Raw genomic sequence first — 22431 nt, 5'->3', positions numbered from 1 at the left:
AATGAAATCGAAATGTAAGCTGCTCTCTTACAATACACCACAGCACTTGCGAATCCGCATGGGACTGAACTGAGATTCACCGCTGCCTGTCTATATTTGAAACAAGCTGTCAATCAAAGAAAATATCCGGCCGCTTTCACCAATCACCAGTCTCCTCGCGGAAAGCTTTGCCATGTCCCTCCCACTGTGAGGCTGGGAGTCCGTGGGCGGGCGTTTTCGCAGTATTTGTCCAATAACCATCTTGCATTTTGAGATTGAAAAGCGCAGAGCTCCCAAATGCCATTGAAGTCCACTGAGGCTGGGCTGCATCGCGCTGTCATGAGGGGGAAAAACTCACGCACACATTAGGCGAACTGGGGAAAGTTATAACGGAATGATTTCGCACTGTAGTTGGGTTGAGCACATATATTTCTATGATTCTGGATCTGAAATAGCAATGTTATAAGGTCGGCTATAACATAAGCCTAGCGCAATTCATCCTACACGATGTTCGTCATTTTTAGAGGAGGCTGAGCCTCCCTCGTTGTCTTAGAGCAATCGCCCGTGCAGCATGTTCACCAAGCATTAAGATATCTAAAACAGAACGACAAATATTCACATACTTTAAAAGTTTAGGAGTGGATATCCGCACATACAGTACAGCAGGGAGCGGTGGCTGTCATATACAGTAGGTGTGTTCAGAGTACACATTCAACTCCTGGCGTATATTTGGCTCATTGTAATGACAGCCATTATAATGTTGTTGTTTGTGTTAGATTTAGATAGGCAAGGGTGTATTAGTCTGTGCAAACTTTCCTGGGTTGCGGAACCACACGTGCGAGGGCCCGTCAAGGCCACTAGCAGCTTTAATTATTATTATTATTATTATTATTATTATAAAAGTGTTTCACACTATTTAATTTTCAGTCTTGATGAATATTTGTGATGCGTTTGTGAGCATAACTTTGTATTATAGTGTTGTTGTTGTTGTTGGGTCTGTGGTTTTGTTGTGCATTGTACTCCGTAAATTGAAATTTTCCATCTTTTGTATGTGTTCTGAGTTTTTTATTTTGATTTTGGAAGTGTTTGTGTCGTTCAGCTGCTTTTGTCATGTTTTGTTTTGTTTTCAAACTCTACAGTCAGAAAGAAGAAAGGACGCCGTTATACGTTGAAAAATTCTTTGTTCAACTCACTTTATTCACACTTTGAGCTCCATTGTGATTGCTGTAAAATAGAGTTGCTTGGCGGTGCAGTAATAAATAAATCCAGTATTTCAGACGCTGGCATGAGGATCATTTTCAGTAAATAATTTCACGATATAAGAACGTGATCGCATTGCCATGCACTAATAATAAGATGAATACGAGAAAGAATCCTGAGAGAAACTAAAGTCATTTTTGTTGAAATGAGTTTTTTTTCATGTCCTCTTCAAAAACTTCTGATCCTTAACGCTCCTCCGCTTGTCCCTCACAGGGAACCTTAGAAATGGATTCTAGTGAATTCTTTGGAAATTAATGATCTAGAAGTGTAACGTGAATGGGTTCAGGGAGGTGGAGGTGAAGCTTGAGGTGAAATTATTGGCTATTAGATATTTTTTAATCCCGTGACCTTGCCAAAGATCCATTTCGAGGTAAGGAGAATGTCACAGGACTTAAGTGGAAGATTACGGACAAAGCCGTGTTTTTGTCTTTTCAAGTGATTAGTGCAGATGGATCATGCTGCAATCTGACCAAGGGCATGAGCTAACAAGGTAAAAAAAAGATCAGTTTTGATTTCAGGTTGTGTTTGAGGACTCCGACTTTTGAAAGAAGTGCAGGTCACCAATCATTTTAACAGTGAAGTGAGCACCATGATGGATGAGTTCCGACTGAGTCCCATGTTCTGTTTGACCGTGAGCGAGTGGGGGAAAAGTTAATGAAAAAAGTTAATCCTGGTTAAAACAGAAAGGTGTCAGCATTTACTTTTTCAGCAGTTTGTTTTTTTTCCTGTGGGATTGGATCATATGGGCTAGCCTTCGTGCCCCGTGCGAATCAGTGACCCTTCGACACCCATGACCCCGTCACCAGTTCACTGGTTCTCTTTCCTTGGGCCACTTTTGTTCGGTACTAACCACTGTGTACCAGGAACACCCCACAAGACCTGCCATTTAGGAGATGCTCAGACCCAGTCATCTCACCATCACAATTTGTCAGAGTTGCTCCAATCCTTACGCTCACCCATTTTTCCTCGTTCCAACACATCAACTTCAAGAACTGACTGTTCTCTTTCTGCCTAATAAACCCCAGCTAGTCCTGGGTGTGACTTTAAACTGCAACCGGTGGTGAGTCTCAGGTCCAAGAGGACTTGAGTACTGGGGAAAGTGGAGTTACCCCTTAATCACCATTGCTCCCAGGTCGGCTCTGACCCGGAGTGGGAGCACCTGCCTGGGTTCCAGCTGTGGGTTAAATAGTACATCATCAATAAGGTGCTGGCAGCAGGGCGCTTTTCGGTGCAATGTAGCAGGTGAACCCAACAGGGTCAATGGCATGCGGAAGAGCCACTCAAATGGCCAACAGATGGCATCACTCAGGGCAACTTCCATACCTGTCAGGTCTGTGGCACTTTTGTGCACCACTTGGCACCAGGTCTGGAGGTCCAGAGAGACAACACGATGGGGGCATGACATCGTTTGTCTGACCTTACTATGCAAGGTGCTTCGCCAGGACAGGAGAACAGTATGTGAGAGCTCACGAGGCCAGACATTCCGTAGCAGCTCAACCAGGCCGTTCATGCTACAGCTGGGGACGACTCTGTCTCTCTGGTGCCCACCTGTGTTTCTGCGCGTCCTAATGAAGCAGTCATCTTCGCTAGCGATGGACAGCCGCCGCTGCTGAATATATCCCACCCACTGACAGATAATCAAGGTTATTCATGTCACCTGTCAGTGGTCATAATGTTAGGGCTGATCTGTGTGTGTGTGTGTGTGTGTGTGTGTAAACTTGCAACACTCAAACTGTATCAAAAGTGTTACGAAAGAAGGACGTCCAAAAACAAAATGTTCATTTCGTAAAATGAGCAAATTATCTCCTGCAAGTTATTATTAGCATTGCGAGTAAGTTAGCGACTGTAGCGACTGTGACTTTGTTTGCTAATGACCCAATAACACTTGGTGCTCCAGATAATCTTATCTGGATCTTCATTCAGAGTAAACCCTGGTCATTTTTATACAAATATGAACCTGGTCTCAATGAGAGTTGAGGGGGTGAGACTGTTTATACTTATATATATATTCTAGATCATCGTACCGTATGACATCCTGGACATTGTCAATCACTCTATTGTCATTTTTCCCATCATTCTCAAGAATTCTACTTCATTCCAGGTAAATCTACGTAATCTTATGCCATGTTAAGTCTTTCTAGATCACTGTAAGCCATTCTAGATCGTGCAGATCATTCCTGGAAATTCTAGATTGTTGTAAATATTTCTGCTTCATTCTAGACCATTACAGATCAATCCAGACAGGTGAAGGTCATGCTGGGTTATTCTGCATCATTGAAGGTAGTTCTAGACACAGCTAGGTCGTTTCTGGACACTCTAGAAAATTCTCAATCTTTTTTACAAGCTGTTTTGCTGATTCTTCATTGTACATTCGAAATCACACTTGGCCGTTCTACGTGATGTTAGGCTATTCTATTTTATTCTAGAGCATTTTATATCATTGTAAGTAATTCTAGATCGATCTTGAACGTTCTTGAACGTTCGAGGTCATCCTCCATCATCCTAGGTAAATCTAGGTCAGTGTTGGCTCATGCGAAGTCATTTCAGGGAATTCGAGATCATTTCTATGCCATGAGACGTTATTCGATATAATTCTAGATCATTCCAGAGCATTTCAGATCACTAAGTCATTCTAGGTGAATCTTGGTCATTGCACCTGACTCTAGATTGTTTTGCGCAGGTAATTCTGTGTCACGCTGAGTTATTGCAGACATTCTAGATCCTTCTAAAGAATTCTAGATAAATCTCTGTTATGATGTATTATTTCAGGACATTCTAAATCGTCGATATTGATTTTCTGCCACCGGATCAGAAAAGCCGTGCACCATGAGGTCGTAGGTCACCTGATGTATCTTGTTACTCAGTTCTAATTAATGATGAGTCACTCTATAAATGGCTGAAGCTCCAGAGTCTCACATGAAGGACTTTGAACAGCTTGAGGTGGCAGAATCCAGAACAGTGCGCTGCATAGTGAATATGGGGAGTGTGCTCTTCTGCAGTGTCTATCAAACTCTATAAAACTTCAAATCCGAGGGTTTTGTTGTTGAAGCTCGAGCTCGGGGCCGCATTGCAAATGGTGGCATTTTAAAATGGCAGGGTTCATTTCAGCAAAAACATGCTTGCAAAAAAAAAACACAGAAAAAAAGCTAGCCTTCAACCTGACTAGCACGAGTGACCGGAGTGGCCTTTTCTTCTGGATGACTTGGTTTTGTTCCTCCCTGAGAGAAACAAGAGACTAAATAAGAAAACACATTCATATCTCTGAGCCATCAACAGCGCCGCTTTTCACCAGCCCGGTTGAGTGTAATATAATAAATTACGTTTTTAACATAGCCTGTGGGAGAAAAATCCTGACCGCGTTTGTAGAAAAGAAAAAAAAGGCCGCACTGGCTTTAAACGAGCGCCCAAATGCAAATGAGTCGCTTGTGAAATTACGTCCTCTGGCAACTGTGAAAGAATAACTTTCCACGGCGGTGCAGACGGGTTGTTTTTAACATACACACGTATGCATGTGCGCGCACACACACACACACACACACACACACACACACACACGCATATAAAGAGAAAAAAAGCGCGAAAGCAGAGCTGGCTGCATTTGCATAATTACATGTTTTCCTGCTCGAACTCATCAGTGTTGAGTGATGAGGTGTGCCAAAGCAGGAAAAACACTACACTGCAGAAGCGCTCTCAGCGACGGCCATGACCTATTTGACTCCAGATGCGTGATTTTACTCACCCCCTAATGTCGTATCTTTGTGCACGGCGTCTCTGACCTGTTTTGCGATTAAATATTTGAAGACGTTGTTGTGTTTATTGCTGTACTTAGGGCTCAGTTTCATGTGCACAGCTTCTGGGTTTCTTCCAGAAAGCCATGGAGTCACTTGGTGTGTGTGTTGTGTCTCACACGTCTACCTTGGATATTGTTACTGTGCAGCATACAGTAATAAGCTGTGATAAGTTTAATGTGTAACGGGGTGTCACGGCGAGCACAGCGGCCACGTTTGCGTGCGGACCAATAATCTGTTCGTAATCCGTCTGACAGCGCAGTGGGTTAAAAAGCAACGTCTCCGTCATTAAACAGGAAGCGACTTCAATCTGATTCTTTCAATGGCACATTAAATAGACGAATAATCCTCATCTTGAATCCACCAGGACACTCCGTGATCAGACCATCCTGTAAGAAAACCCTGTTGGTGTTTTGACGCTAATGGAAATAACACAATTCACCGCAGGAAAGCCGTCATGTTGTGTAACACTTTTACTCATTGTCTACTACTCTTGATATCGGCACATCTCATTGTAGCGCATCTCATAAGAGTTACAACAAGAACCTGCTCGATTATTCTGGATCATTCTAGGTCATCATAGATCATTCTGACCACTGTGGGTCTGCCAAGATAATTTTACATCATTCTAGGTCAACCCAGATCACCTGGACCACTGCTGATGATTCTAAATCATATCTACCTTTCTAGGTCATCCTGGGTCATTCTAGATTATTGTTGTTGTTCCTTCTTGATTTGTCCAGATCTTTCATGGTCATGCAGGATGACTTTAAATTCCCAGATCATTCTAGGTCATGTTAAGTCATTCTTTTAGATCATTCTAGATCATTCTGACCACTGTGGGTCTGTCAAGATCATTTTGCGTCATTCTAGGTCAAGCCAGATCACCTGGACCACTGCTGATTGTTCTTCCAGACAATTACAGATCATCCTGGATCATTCTAAACCGCTGGTGATCATTCTTGATTTATCTCGATTGTTCTAGGTCATTCTAGATCACGCTAAATTACCAGATCATTTTAGATCGCTCGGTGCTGTCGGTGTGGGACTGGGCTGTGAGGTTAAAGGTGACATGATGCGCATCTTTGCGCTGTACTGATTTATGTGTATTGTAATTCTGTAGATAAGGAGGTGTGGACTCATGGGCGGGGCTACGATGTTGGTGAGATTGAGCTCAAAGGTCGGCTCCTCCAGGTCATTCCACCCAGCAGCTTCTGGAGATTCAGCATGGCTCTGCAGCATCCAGAGTTCATCCGATTTAACGTCACGCACACACACAGTGCGCTGCTGGGCATCTATGGGCGGAGGAACGCACCACCCACACACACACAGGTATGTACAAACGTGCGTCCACACACACACACATTCAGGTAAAAGGACACAATATACATTCAAGTAAAGACACACACATTCACATTCGGACTTCACACACACACGTAAAGTTGCTCATATATTATCTCATATGTACTGTATGTAACTATTACACACACACACACACACACACACACACACACAGAGGGTTGAGGAGCCAGAATTGGTTGTTTGGCTCGGAGTTCTGCATCGTCTCCGGATCATTTTTTTAGTCCTCATAATTGGCACAATGTTCCGTATTCCTAATGATTTGGCACTGGGCGAGTTCCACTCGTTAATTAAAGCTCATTAGCAGCAATATCTTCCACATGAACCATTCACATCGTTAAGGAAATTATAGACGTGCATAATTCAATTCTAAGCTCCTCACTGCTCTTTGCTTTTTCTGGATCCATGTGTGTGTGTGTGTGTGTGTGTGTGTGTGTGTGTGTGTGTGTGTGTGTGTGTGATTGTACACGTAGGCAGATGCAAAGCAAGAGGAGTGGATAATTAGTGCCTGTTAATGAAGTGGGATCTGAATCTGTGTGTGTGTGTGTGTGTGTGTATGGGTAAGATAGAGATGTTGTTAAATGCACCCACACCAAGTGTGTGTGTGTGTGTGTGTGTGTGTGTGTGTGTGTGTGTTGAATTTCAATGACCGCAGTGTGACCCACCCATATGCTCAAGCATATGTTTATGTAACTGAACACTCAGAGAGTGTGTGGGTGACAGAGAGGTTCAACACACACACACACACACACACACACACACACACACACACACACAGTCAGTGTGTCAGTAATGAAATTCAACCAGAATGATTGTCATAACACACACTCCTGCCTATTAATTAGGAAGAAAAATAGAGCTACTGATGGTAGACATAAATGTCCTCTGTGTGTGTGTGTGTGTGTGTGTGTGTGTGTGTGTGTGTACTTTGGCATTGATGCTAGTATATTACTGTGAGTATATTTAGCTCTGTTTAAACAGGTAAAGAGAGTTGTGGAGTGAGACAGGTAGTAAGAGAAAGTTGTTGAGATCGACAGAAAGAGAGAGAGAGAGACAGACAGAGAGAGAGATAAAGGGGGAGAGAGAGCAAGGTGTAACATGGGAAATAAAGTGAAACTGGTAACACTTTGTTTGTGTGTGTGGGCAGTTTGATTTCGTGAAACTGCTCGATGGGAAGCAGCAGCAGGATGGACGGAGTGTTGCCATGGCAACTGTGTTTATGGAGTATCTGGACGCAGGGACATGGCACATTGGTGTTTACAACGATGGCAGAAAACCAGAGCAGGTGAAGGTGCAGAGCACGGCTGTAGGTGAGCACGCACGCACGCACACACACACACACAATGGGAGAAACCCTTAGGGCCTTCAAGGGCATTTGTGTACGTGTGTGTGAGGGTATAAAGGATATAATACCGGGGAGCAAATCATTAGCTCACTTGTACAGGTGGTGAGGTGGCACTACAGATCCTTGATTCCCAAAGTGGAGTCCAGGACCCCTCCCCCCATCTCCCAGGGGTCTGTGCAGCACAGACAGGCAGTCCACCATTTTCAAATTTCTTTCCTCCGTGAAGGAAACCACACCCTACCATCATCAAAGTTATTATGCATAGAAATAATGTCTTTACATTTACATTCCAGGCATTTAGCAGACGCTCTTATCCAGAGCAACATACAACGCCATCCTGGGGAGCAGTTGGGGGTTAGATGCCTTGCTTGCCAGGTAGTAAGAGAAAGGTGCCTTGGTAAAGGTAGTAGTAAAGGTAATAAAAGGTAATAGTAAGGTGCCTTGCTTGCCATTCCTGCTGGGACGGGGAATCAAACCGGCAAACTTTTGGTCCCAAAGCTGTTTCTCTAACTGTTAGGCCGTGGCTTCTCCATGTCGACTGGAATCTCATGGCAATTCAGTTTCACTTGCCGGGTCATGGTTGGGCTCGGGTGTCTTATCTCATAAGCATTCACTGGGGCTACAGGAGGGTGGTATGGGAAGTAGTTCTGCCATCTCCCAACTCCACAGATCCTGGTTTGATCCTGAGCTTGTGTTACCATTCTACCTGTGTCTGTGTGGGGTTTCTCAAGGTTTTCCAGTTTCCTTGCGTCTCCCAGAAGCCTGTCAGTCGGTGGATTGGTGCCCCCTGTATATAAATGTATTCACTGAGACAGGACTGTCTTCCCATCCAGGGTGTGTTCCTGTCTTTCACCCAGTGTTCTTGGGTAAACCCCAGATCCAGCACCACCCAGACCTTGTTTGCTCAAGGGTGGTGGACAGAAGGGTTCCTACATTCCCAATAAAGCCTCTAGCTAGTTGAATTTTTGATCAAGTGTGTACCGTAAATGTGCCAGGTGTCTTTTCAATTTTCTAGGGATTGCACAGGTTCAGCAGAGCATTTGCCTGAAGATAACTGAAGACTCCCGAATTTGACTTGCGCACTATGATATATGTCCCATCCCTGACGTGCTGTTTTGCCTCTCTGCTTTAATTATGACCAGGCTTCCTGAGCAGTATGAAGAAGTAGAATCAAGCTTGCTTACCAGCTATCAGTTCTCCCTCTTCTACCGCTGTCGATGATCTTGCCAGATCGCCCAGGAGATCAATCTCTCTATTGAGTTCTCATGATCCTGATAAGGCAGATCATACCTGATGCCCTTGGTGAATCTATTATAAAGTCATTAGCAGTGCTTTTCCATTACACTTGCTCTCAGTGTCAAGTGTGCAGAGCCCAGTTGTGAAATCTGTAAAACTGTACCCCAGAAAACTTGTGAAATTTAAATGAATAAAAATCGCTGAAGTATCGCACTGCTGATCCCAGAGCTGAAGGGCCTGTCAGAAGTGACAGCTGTTAAAAGGAATGATGGTAAAAAAATCCAGAGGGTTGAAATCCCAAGATGAAGGAACACCGAGTGGTTCCGATGGTAGGTGAACCATCATGCCGCTGCAGACATGCACGGCTACGCTCCGGAAAACTGAGCAGGAAGACTGGAGTGATAGTTGAGCTTTTCATGGGGAATTCTGGCTTACTCAGGCTTCATGTCTGGATCAGCGCTGCGTGTTTCCTGAACGGAGTCAGTTGTGATGGTGGTGGAGAGCTATTGTTGTAATTGCTCTTGTCAACTTCCTCGAGGACTCCCTGGGATGTTGAGCTGCAGTTCTGCAATTTTCACTTTCCGCTCTTGGCTCAGTCACGCTGTCAAGGAGTCAGTTTGAGTGAGCTCGATTGCAAAGAGAGCCAGAGCACCGGGAGCGAGCGTAAGTAGACGTTATTCAAACAAAATGTCTCCATGAGGAGAACAAAACTCAAACGTATGAGGCGAGGTGAACTCACAAAGTACCAGAAAAACAGGAACTGATGCACACTGACAGGAGTCCTGAAGTAAGTGTGCTGGAGTTCTTTTAGCCCTGATGGATAAACACCCATGAGCTGATTCCTGCTTCTCTTGATCTTCTCTTGTTGCACAATGATGTCGACATAATATCAATGCGAATGACATCAGAGGCTTTGATAGATATTTATGACACAAAATCCAATGTATTCAAATATTAATTCGCCTACAGCGTTCTACATTTCTCGTTTCTTTTCGTATCTGTCTCTCCCACTACATGTCCTTCTCTCTTTTTCTCGACTCATCTCTCTCGTTCTGGACATCAGTCTCTACCTGTCACTCTCAGAGGTGTGTTTAAGTACAGCACCCTCCACAATTATTGGCACCCCTCGTTAGACTCCTAATAATTTTTTTTTTTTAAATAATATAGGACAACAATGCAAAAAAAGAGAGAAAAATCCAACCTTTAATTCAAGTGCATTTATTCAGTGGGGAAAAAAATCCCACATTAAGAAATAATTCTTTTACATGAAATCATGTGTGCCACAATTATTGGCACCCCTGATGTTAATACTTTGTACAACTCCATTTTACCAACAAGACAGCACTTAATATTCTGCTATAACATTTCACAAGATGGAAGAATACAGAGAGAGGGATCTTCGACCATTCCTCTTTGCACGATCTCTCTAAATCATCCAGAGTCCTGGGTCCTCTCCGATGCACTCTCCTCTTCAGCTCACCCCACAGGTTTTCAATTGGGTTGAGGTCTGGGGACTGAGATGGCCATGGGAGGAGCTTGATTTTGTGTCTGGTGAACCATTTTTGTGTAGATTTGGCCACATGTTTGGGGTCATTATCTTGCTGAAAGACCCAGTGACGACCCATCTTCAGCTTTCGGGCAGAGGCCGCCAGATTTTGATATAAAACATCCTGGTATTTCAAAGAGTTCATGATGCCGTGCACCCTAACAAGGTTCCCGGGGCCTTTGGAAGAGAAACAGGCCCACAGCATCACCGATCCTCCCCCATACTTCACAGTGGGCATGAGGTGCTTTTCTGCATACTCATCTTTTGTGATGTATTAGAGTGTTTGTTGCCAAAAAGCTCTATCTTGGTCTCATCTGACCAAAGCACACGGTCCCAGTTGAAGTCCCAGTACCGCTTAGCGAACTCCAGACGTTTACGCTTATGCTTGTAAGTGAGAAAAGGCTTTTTCCGTGCATGCCTCCCAAACAGCTTGTTGGCATGTAGATAGCGCCTGATGGTTGTTATGGAGACTTTGCGACCCCAAGATGCTACTCTTTGATGCAATTCTCTAACAGTGAGCTTTGGAGAACTTTTTACTTCTCTTCCCATCCTCCTCACTGTGCCTGGTGGCAAGATAAGCTTGCATCCTCGTTCAGGCTTGTTTGCCACTGTTCCAGTTGTTTTAAACTTCTTGGTGATTCCTCTGACTGTAGATATGGGCCGGTGTAGGCAAGTGGCTATTTTCTTGTAGCCATTCCCTGATTTATGAAGGTCGACACACATCTGCCTGACTTGAATGGTGTGTTCTCTTGTCTTTCCCATGTTGAAGAGTGGATAAGAGAAATAGGCCTCTGTGTCGCATCATATTTATACCCCAGGGAAACAGGATGTGATGAATTACTAATTAAAGGTTCCTAGATACTCTGATCAACTTTATAAACTACAGTAGAAATGACAGAAATGCTTCAATTACATTTATTTTCTAGGAATTGTTATGGGTGCCAATAATTGTAGAACAGGTGATTTTATGAAAAATAATTATTTCTTAGTCAGGGATATTTTTTTAATTCACTTGAGTTAAAGGTTACATTTTTCTACAATTTTCAGTGAGAGATTATGCTTCTGCAATAAAAATTTAATTTATTTTAAGGCTTTTAACACATCTTAACTAGGGGTGCCAATAAATGTGGAGGGCACTGTATCTCTCATTTTCTACCTATCTCTATACGTATCTCTTTCCTCTTCTATTTCTGTACCGCTCTCTTTCCCTGCCTGTCAATCTTGATAGCCATCTCTTTCATTTCCTGTCTCTTTTACAACCTCTCTCTCTCTCTCTCTCTCTCTCTCTCTCTCTCTCTCTCTACTACTACTACTCTAAGCTACCTGTCTTTCACTATATCATACTTCCACATGTCTGTGCTTACCTCTGTCTTTCTCTGCTAATCTCTCTCTCTATTTATGTGCCTCTTTCGCGACCTGTTGTCGAATTATTCTCTTTGAACCTCTGTCTTTGTCTCAATAAAACTACCTCTCTTTTAATACGTCTCTGTCTCTTTAGACTTGCGCTATATAAAATTTCCTCTCTCTATACCTGTCTGTCTTGACATACTTGTCTCTTTGTCTTTCTTTCTCTGTCTCTTCCTCGATCTGTTATCATCATTTTACTTTCTTTTGCACGGTGATGATTTCTTGTCATGGACATTTCGTTAGATGTGAGTCACAAATCTTAAGTTACGGTATTTTGTGGTCGCTCATCGTTAGGCGAGCAGAGACCTCGTTATGACAATCATGCCCACGTTATATGACTTGATATGTATATTTCCAAAATTATTAGAAACACATGCCGACATGTGTATGCCAGAGGATTACTGGTACCCTTATAGAGCCATTGTATTTCTACATTGGCTATGTTTTGTCACGAGCGAACTTTATACTGGATTTGAAGATGTATGGCAAATGCTGTATCTCTCAAAATGAAAATAAAATTGTAGAGCCACCTCCAAAATGTAATGGCTTCTTCCTTGGCCCATGCTCCACCATTCCACCAAGTTTCATAGAAATCGGTTCAGTAGGTTTTGTGCAATCCTCCGTACAGGGAAACAAATAAACCGCACTGAACACATCACAGCAGGTCATAAAGTTTACTATTTTCTTGACATGTATCAGATAGCATTTTCAGGAAACATACACTCGTTCATTTGTTTGTTTGGTTGGTTTTACACACACACACACACACACACACACACACACACACACACACACACACGTATTTAATAACTCAGTGAGTTACAGGTACATCAACACACAAACGCAGTGTATCATCATTTTTCCATATCAATATTTCAAACACTCAAAAGACTCGGTCACCTCAGCACTTTTTCACTGCTGTGTCTTTTGTATCTTTTCATTGACAAACACACACACACACACACACACACACACACACACACACACACACACACACACACACACACACACACACATATCACGGGTCACAAACTATCATCACAAAACCTTTTTTTCTATTTTTGTAATAGAAAGCAACGCTTCAGTGATGTGGAGTGGAAAAGCTGACCTCCACACACACTTCTGTATAACACACACTCCAAAATAACACACTCTTATAAACACACACACACAAACACCCACACTAAAAATCAATGTTCTTTGCTAAATTCAAGGACGCTGCAAGCAAAACTTTTCCTAGATGGTGTACTTGGTGACCCTGTGTGTGTGTGTGTGTGTGTGTGTGTGTGTGTGTGTGTGTGTGTGTGTGTGTGTGCTCAGAAATGAGTGACGGTTGTTCCACGAACTGTAACGGGAATGGAGAGTGTGTTTCGGGTCACTGTCACTGTTTCACCGGTTTCCTTGGACCAGACTGTTCAAAAGGTACAAACACACACACACACACACACACACACACACACACACACACACACACACACACACACACACACACACACACATTAACTTCACAACCTAATGCATAACAAACACGCAACAAAAAGCACAATAAACATTGAGACAACAACACAACAAGTAACAACATAAATCTTACACTGACCTGACAGTGATAAACTCGCTCGCAAAGCCATGAACATGACACACACCAAACCATCACCTGTGTGTGTGTGTGTGTGTGTGTGTGTGTGTGTTTCAGACTCCTGCCCGGTGTTGTGTAGCGGTAACGGCGAGTATGATAAGGGTGTGTGTGTATGTCACGCCGGCTGGAAGGGAGCAGAGTGTGAAGTGGAGGACGGACAATGTATTGATCCCACCTGCTCCAACAACGGAGAGTGTATCAACGGAGTGTGTGTGTGTGCACCAGCCTTTAAAGGCAACAACTGTGAGGAAGGTGTGTGGGCAACACACACACACACACACACACACACACACACACACACACACACACACACTCTGTCTCTTCATTTATCCCTCAGCATGCACACTTTCTGACAGTTCTGCAGAGAGTGAACTAAATGAACTGTAACTCTGTGTGTGTGTGTGTGTTGCAGTGGACTGCATCGACCCCACATGTTCAGGTCGAGGTGTGTGTGTGCGTGGGGAGTGTGTGTGTTCTGCCGGATGGGGTGGAGAGATGTGTGAGAATCCTCTCCCGGCCTGTAAGGAGCAGTGCTCTAGACACGGGACGTACCATTCCGAAACAGGGGTGTGTGAGTGTGAGCAGGGCTGGACCGGAACCGACTGCTCTACAGGTTAGACGCACAGATACACACACAAGTGAGCTACACACAAAAAACACACACAGGGGACCTGCTACCTTATAAACGGTAATTCCCAAGATGTAACGACGTCATTTCTCACTTTGGTACGTTTGACGAGCAAAGTGGGAAAAACAAAACACACAACATGGACGTCTCCACAGAAGTGTGTCTTTTGTTTTGACTCTTGGGAACCTGACTCTGGGAAAATATTTTAAGGGCGGAGTCTGACTCTGAGAAAATATGTATGGATGGAACCTGAGTCTCAGAAAAGTTTTAGGGGCGGAGTCTGGCTCTGTGAAAAGTTTTAGGGGCGGAGTCAAATTCTGGGAAAAGTTGTAGGAGCTGGACTCTTGGGAGCTGAAAGTGAGTCCAGGAAGAGTAATGTGAGGATAAATTTCCAGGTTCCTCGGGAAAATTCTAGCTCTAAAGACGCTGAGCTGAATTTCTGAACCTGACGTTTCTGTGTTTGAGTTTCTGGAGAAACGTTTTTCTTGTTTGTTTGTTTGTTTTTGGGTTTTTTTAGCTTCAAATTCTTTGGCTAAAATTTCTGAAGTTCCCAGGCTAAAGAAGTTCAATTTCCTAAAGTCTCTGACTTCAGGTTCCTCAGTCAGGAAAAGCGAACGATCAGGAGACGCGTTCAAGAAGAAGTCGGAGCATAACGAAGCACAAACAGGAAGCAGCCTGACTTTATTTCTCAACTTTAAAAGAAATATATTTTCAATCAGAGAAATCCAGCCGAGTGACTGAAAATAATCAGAAGAGCTTTCTTAGAGTGAAATTTGCTGACACAATTACTATCGACTTCAAAACTTCACTTTCCTTCTTAAAACACGTTTGTGAAATTGATTTAGTTGTAAAGCGATGCTGCGGATGTCATTGATCCGTGATTAGATATGATGAGGTGTGTATCGACCCGTGATCATGTGTAATGCAGTATGTATCGATGAAGAATGATATTCAGAGCGACGGGGAACGAGACGAGGAGGGACATGGAGAGAGAGAGAGAGAGAGAGAGAGAGAGAGAGCCTCCAGAAACCATCAGACTTTCCACGGAGCCTGAATTCATAAATCATTCGAACTGCCGGAGCGCAAATGCGGTGATTTATGAACACAAGCCTCATGGAAAGTGTTGCCTCATTATATAAATATATATGATTGATTTTACATCAGGACAATAAAGCGAAGGATAACCAGAGAGAAAAGAAAGAAAGAATGAAAGAAAGAAAGAACATGATTGAGTAGAACCACATCAGCATATTATGTAGGTTTTAAAATTCTAATATCGTGATTAAATAAGATGAATATTTTAACACACGTACGGTGTTACTGCGCCGTGATTGGACACCTGACAGGCCGCCGGCTGCCGCGAATACATTATTATTCATCTTGAACTCATTAAATTCATGAGTATGTGGATATTAAAAATGATTTCACCGCTCAGTTCACTATAAATATAAAGTTTAACATGTGATTCACTGCCTTGTGTCTGGAGCAACAGTGATGCCAAAGCTGAAAGGGGAAAAAACAGTCGTGAAAAATATGCAAAAAAGGAAAACAAACACAAGAGATAAACCGACAGAGGCAAAAATCACATTTATGCAGTATGGTGTTTTTATTTCTTGCTAATGGAAATCTTCAAACTGGAGAAAAGTTTTGAAGAGAGAATTTTTATACTGGGCTTTTTTTTTTAGTTCCTGAACTATTATTATTATTATTATTATTATTATTATTGGGCGGCACGGTGGTGTAGTGGTTAGCGCTGTCACCTCACAGCAAGAAGGTCCTGGGTTCGAGCCCCGGGGCCGGCGAGGGCCTTTCTGTGTGGAGTTTGCATGTTCTCCCCGTGTCCGCGTGGGTTTCCTCCGGGTGCTCCGGTTTCCCCCACAGTCCAAAGACATGCAGGTTAGGTTAACTGGTGACTCTAAATTGAGCGTAGGTGTGAATGTGAGTGTGAATGGTTGTCTGTGTCTATGTGTCAGCCCTGTGATGACCTGGCGACTTGTCCAGGGTGAACCCCGCCTTTCGCCCGTAGTCAGCTGGGATAGGATCCAGCTTGCCTGCAACCCTGTAGAACAGGATAAAGCGGCTAGAGATAATGAGATGAGATTATTATTATTATTATTATTATTATTATGTTTAAAGTTCTAGGTTTAAGGTTCCTGAAATAAAGTTCTTGAGCCGGAAATTCCTGTATTGAAATTTTGGTGAAGGTTTCTGGATTAAAGTTCCTGGGTTAAAATTTTGTTCTAAAGCTCCAGATCTATGGTTCCTGAACTGAAGTTGCTGGGGTTTGTTTGTTTGTTTGTTTGTTTGTTTGTTTGTTTGTTTTTTGTGGGGTGGGGGTTAATGTTCCACCTTTAAGGTTCAGGACTAAAGCTCCTGGATGAAACTTTTTGGTCTAAAGTTCCAGGGCTCAGGTTCCTGAATTAAAGTTCCTCCAGGGCTCAGGTTCCTGAATTAAAGTTCCTGGTCTATGGTTAGATCAGGATTGAAGTACCTGGACTAAAATTGGACTGAAGTTCTGAATCCAAGGTTCCTGAATTAGCGTTCCTGGGCTGTGGTCGTTCCTAGATTGCAGTGCCTGAAGTAAAATTCCTGTATCAAAGTTCCTGTGATAAGGTTCCTGAATTAAAATTCCTGCTCTAAGGTTCCTGACCTAAAGTTCCTGAAATAAAGCATTTGGTCAGAAATTCGAGGGCTAAGGTTCCTGGATTAATGTTTAAACAGAAATCTCTTTTATTTCCCCTGTCTCAGTGAGTTTTGCACTAAAGCTACAAGGCTAATGTAGCTACCGAGTGTTACTGGCACATTCCACCGAATAGGTGCCATTTGCTTGTCGTACCACTCCCAAATTAAACTTAATTTGTTATATCTTTTCAACACTGATTATAATAACACACATATTTAACTATTCAAAATGTGTATTGGTCAACACACATTACAAGGTTTGGAAGTCAAAGATGGCTGCATTTTTTTCAGTCCTGTTACCAAAACTCTGAAAATAACAGGACTGAGTTTTTAGCCTAGGATAAGCTAATACATGGAATTAAGCCACATGGCATCATCGCTAATAGCATGACCACACTTAGCACATTCTCATGATTTACCAAAAATCTGTATTTTTAAAATAAACAAATATCATCTACAACCCCGATTCCAAAAAAGTTGGGACAAAGTACAAATTGTAAATAAAAACGGAATGCGATAATTTACAAATCTCAAAAACTGATATTGTATTCACAATAGAACATAGACAACATATCAAATGTCGAAAGTGAGACATTTTGAAATTTCATGCCAAATATTGGCTCATTTGAAATTTCATGACAGCAACACATCTCAAAAAAGTTGGGACAGGGGCAATAAGAGGCTGGAAAAGTTAAAGGTCCAAAAAAGGAACAGCTGGAGGACCAAATTGCAACTCATTAGGTCAATTGGCAATAGGTCATTAACATGACTGGGTATAAAAAGAGCATCTTGGAGTGGCAGCGGCTCTCAGAAGTAAAGATGGGAAGAGGATCACCAATCCCCCTAATTCTGCGCCGACAAATAGTGGAGCAATATCAGAAAGGAGTTCGACAGTGTAAAATTGCAAAGAGTTTGAACATATCATCATCTACAGTGCATAATATCATCAAAAGATTCAGAGAATCTGGAAGAATCTCTGTGCGTAAGGGTCAAGGCCGGAAAACCATACTGGGTGCCCGTGATCTTCGGGCCCTTAGACGGCACTGCATCACATACAGGCATGCTTCTGTATTGGAAATCACAAAATGGGCTCAGGAATATTTCCAGAGAACATTATCTGTGAACACAATTCACTGTGCCATCCGCCGTTGCCAGCTAAAACTCTATAGTTCAAAGAAGAAGCCGTATCTAAACATGATCCAGAAGCGCAGACGTCTTCTCTGGGCCAAGGCTCATTTAAAATGGACTGTGGCAAAGTGGAAAACTGTTCTGTGGTCAGACGAATCAAAATTTGAAGTTCTTTATGGAAATCAGGGACGCCGTGTCATTCGGACTAAAGAGGAGAAGGACGACCCGAGTTGTTATCAGCGCTCAGTTCAGAAGCCTGCATCTCTGATGGTATGGGGTTGCATTAGTGCGTGTGGCATGGGCAGCTTACACATCTGGAAAGACACCATCAATGCTGAAAGGTATATCCAGGTTCTAGAGCAACATATGCTCCCATCCAGACGACGTCTCTTTCAGGGAAGACCTTGCATTTTCCAACATGGCAATGCCAAACCACATACTGCATCAATTACAGCATCATGGCTGTGTAGAAGAAGGGTCCGGGTACTGAACTGGCCAGCCTGCAGTCCAGATCTTTCACCCATAGAAAACATTTGGTGCATCATAAAATGGAACAAAAAAGACCTAAGACAGTTGAGCAACTAGAATCCTACATTAGACAAGAATGGGTTAACATTCCTATCCCTAAACTTGAGCAACTTGTCTCCTCAGTCCCCAGACGTTTACAGACTGTTGTAAAGAGAAAAGGGGATGTCTCACAGTGGGAAACATGGCCTTGTCCCAACTTTTTTGAGATGTGTTGTTGTCATGAAATTTAAAATCACCTAATTTTTCTCTTTAAATGATACATTTTCTCAGTTTAAACATTTGATATGTCATCTATGTTCTATTCTGAATAAAATATGGAATTTTGAAACTTCCACATCATTGCATTCCGTTTTTATTTACAATTTGTACTTTGTCCCAACTTTTCTGGAATCCGGGTTATAAGAAATAACTTAAGTAACAGGACAGTATGTTGACATTGACCTTATCAGTCAAAGTTAAAAAATCATCAAATATACAGAAAAGTAAATGAGAGAACTAACTTTTGGTCTTCCCATGGCCTTCAGAAGCACGGGCGATTGCTTTAAGACAACGAGGGAGGCTCAGCCTCCTCTAAAAATGACGAACATCGTGTAGGATGAATTGCGCTAGGCTTATGTTATAGCCGACCTTATAACATTGCTATTTCAGATCCAGAATCATAGAAATATATGTGCTCAACCCACTACAGTGCGAAATCATTCCGTTATAACTTTCCCCAGTTCGCCTAATGTGTGCGTGAGTTTTTCCCCCTCGTGACAGCGCGATGCAGCCCAGCCTCAGTGGACTTCAGTGGCATTTGGGAGCTCTGCGCTTTTCAATCTCAAAATGCAAGACGGTTATTGGACAAATACTGCGAAAACGCCCACCCACGGAGTCTCACGGACTCCTAGCCTCACATGGGAGGGACATGGCAAAGCTTTCCGCGAGGAGACTGGTGATTGGTGAAAGCGGCCGGATATTTTCTTTGATTGACAGCTCGTTTCAAATATAGACAGGCAGCGGTGAATTTCAGTTCAGTCCCATGCAGATTCGCGAGTGCTGTGGTGTATTGTAAGAGAGCAGCTTACATTTCGATTTCATTCATTACATACGGTTTCTACCAGCTTTTTTAGTTTGTATATATTTTCATTGTAAATAAAGTGTAAATATAGTGTTGTCAAGTTTGCTATCTTAGTTCCAGAAATGTCGTTTATTTGAGTGACTGAACTTGAACTTGAGGGGGCTAGTCAGCTAGCAAGAAAGCTGCACACGGATGCCAAGCATTGCTGATTTAATTTTGGCGAAGCTATTTGCCAGTCTTCCTTTCGAGGAAAAAAATTAAAATTAAAGAGCAGGGTAGAGCAACGCCTCAAATTGACTTGGTGAAAAAGGTAGGGAATAATACTCGTTCCTTTCAGCTCTCCTGGTACGAGAAAGTGAATTGGCTAACAGCAAGTGACCCACATCAACAACAGTAAATAGGCTACTTTAGTAATATGTCATGGATGGACCAAAAATATAGAATCTATTTAAAATGTTTATGCTGAGTATATTATATTGGAATATATATTTCTCTGGATATGAATTGAACACAGCTACAATTTGGAAAACATTTTTAAACAAAAACGCAGCCGAGAACATTTCACACTACAGACCTGGATTAAAAGTGAAGGGTTATCAAAATTGTCAATAAAACATTTCTCAGTCAAAATAAGTAAAATATAGGGAAAGTGTCACTGAATGAAATGTGTGGCCCCCAGCTCTATGTTTGGCTCCCCAAGGTCAGTGCTTGTGCCTATTCCAGAACACTCTGCTGTTACTGCTGAGGTTCCTGACAAAGAGCTGCTTTCAATAATGATCAATTTTTAAACAACATGCCACAATTTTAAAATATAAAATGTTAAAATATACCGGGTGGCACGGTGGTGTAGTGGTTAGCGCTGTTGCCTCACAGCAAGAAGGTCCGGGTTCGAGCCCCGTGGCCGGCGAGGGCCTTTCTGTGTGGAGTTTACATGTTCTCCCCGTGTCCGCGTGGGTTTCCTCCGGGTGCTCCGGTTTCCCCCACAGTCCAAAGACATGCAGGTTAGGTTAACTGGTGACTCTAAATTGAGTGTAGGTGTGAATGTGAGTGTGAATGGTTGTCTGTGTCTGTGTGTCAGCCCTGTGATGACCTGGCGACTTGTCCAGGGTGAACCCCGCCTTTCGCCCGTAGTCAGCTGGGATAGGCTCCAGCTTGCCTGCAACCCTGTAGAACAGGATAAAGCGGCTAGAGATAATGAGATGAGATTAAAATATACCCCCCCCCAACACCACCATCATGTATATTGGACAGTAGGCTAATGGGCCAAAAGAACCTGTTATTTCACAGTTTGTGACCCTGCCAACAATCAGCCAGATCAGAGGCAAGAGTATGGGCAAAATTGATGTGTTTTTTCTTTTAAAATCTGGAAATATCGTAACCGACCAGCCTCCCCTGTTTGAAAGACTACCAGCCGCCACTGTTCAGAAGACACAAGTGATGTAACTTCCTGTTGAGCATGTGATTTATGGAATGTTCCAAATTTGCCAGATGGGGTAATATGTTTGGGTAACAGGACTGAGTGAAAACCCAGGGACACGACTAAAATGTGTATTTTAACTAAGATATTGTGGATTTCTTATGAAAAAATATATTTAAACCATGGATAGGATATGGAGTCACACAACAGTGCAAAAGAAATACTGTTTCTGAAGGATTTTAATCATAATATTTCATAGTTAAGTATAAAGTTAGAGTGCGGGGACAGGTAACACATGCTATTTTTCAGTGTTTTAGGTAGTTTTTATTAATCCTTACAATTATGTATCTTAAATTTGAAATCAGATCAGTGTGCAGGACATTCTGCGTAATAAGGAAATGTATTTTAAAGTACATTTTTATGTGCATTTATACATATAATTTTCTAGGGACGGAAATGGCACCGATTCGGTGGAATGGCTCTACTACGCCGACAGTTTAGCATTATACAAACCGCAGGGTGAAGCTGGACAGGCGTGATTTTATTCAACAGTGGTGTTCCAGACTGGCAAGGGAACCCTGACAGTTTTGTAGGATGGGAACAAATACGCTGTGTTTCTTGACCTGCTAATGAGAGTTCAGTTGAAAATCCTTAAAGCAGGTGAATTATCCTTCAGGAGATCAAAGGGAAGGAGGAATGAACGAGAAAGAGAGAAGAAAAGAGCGAGATGAACGAGTGTGACAGAGGACGCGCAGTGTGTCACTCATATTTAATGGCTTTTCTTCATGTCTCACACCATTTCAGCATCATGAACTGATTATTAAAACCGACTTCTCTGACACACACACACACACACACACACACACACACACACACACACACACACACACACACACACACAGCAGTGTGTAATGAACTTTTACTGCATGTTTTATTCATAAGCATTAGACATAAAGGAAGTGTGTTTTATCTTTCTGGATCCCTTTAATGCTTTCTCATTTCTTGTCTTTCTTTCTTTCTTTCTTTCTTATTTATTTATTTATGTATTTATTTATTCATTCACCTTTTTCTTGTTTTTCTCACCGATTTTCCTTCTCTTTGTTCTTATTGGTTTTTGTGTATTTTCCTTTTTTGCAAATCAATGTATCTATTTCTCTTAAATTTTTGTTGGTCTTTCTTTCTTTCTTTTTCTCACATTTTATTATTTCATCTTTTAATCACAGATGCTCCTGTGATTCTCTCCTATGGTTCTCTCATAGAAGTGTGTCCAATGCCATGCAGCATCCATGGCATGTGTGTTGGTGGGCGGTGCCAATGTGAGGATGGATGGGTGGGGCCATCCTGTGACAGACAAGCCTGTCATCCGATCTGTGAGGAACATGGGGAGTGTAAGGACGGGCGGTGTGTGTGTCACGCTGGATGGGAGGGAGAA

The 22431-nt window shown here is 42.6% G+C and overlaps 1 protein-coding gene across 1 annotated transcript in view; it reads left to right on the top strand.

Moving 5' to 3' along the window:
* The window catches only part of tenm1 (teneurin transmembrane protein 1), a 148280-nt gene that overhangs the window by 93955 nt on the left and 31894 nt on the right, over positions 1-22431 (top strand). Inside the window, exons 6-11 of the mRNA XM_060913129.1 lie at positions 6151-6359; positions 7534-7696; positions 13241-13342; positions 13614-13808; positions 13969-14169; positions 22259-22431. The exon at positions 22259-22431 is cut by the window's right edge and continues 13 nt beyond it. Coding sequence (XP_060769112.1) covers positions 6151-6359; positions 7534-7696; positions 13241-13342; positions 13614-13808; positions 13969-14169; positions 22259-22431 — 1043 coding nt within the window. The remainder of the gene's footprint in view (positions 1-6150; positions 6360-7533; positions 7697-13240; positions 13343-13613; positions 13809-13968; positions 14170-22258) is intronic.

This window comes from Neoarius graeffei, chromosome 28 (genome assembly GCF_027579695.1).
Source record: "Neoarius graeffei isolate fNeoGra1 chromosome 28, fNeoGra1.pri, whole genome shotgun sequence".
In the NCBI taxonomy this organism is placed as follows: Eukaryota; Metazoa; Chordata; class Actinopteri; order Siluriformes; family Ariidae; genus Neoarius; species Neoarius graeffei.
The sequence above is the reverse complement of the archived record's forward strand: the minus strand, read 5'-3'. Positions and strand labels throughout refer to the sequence as shown.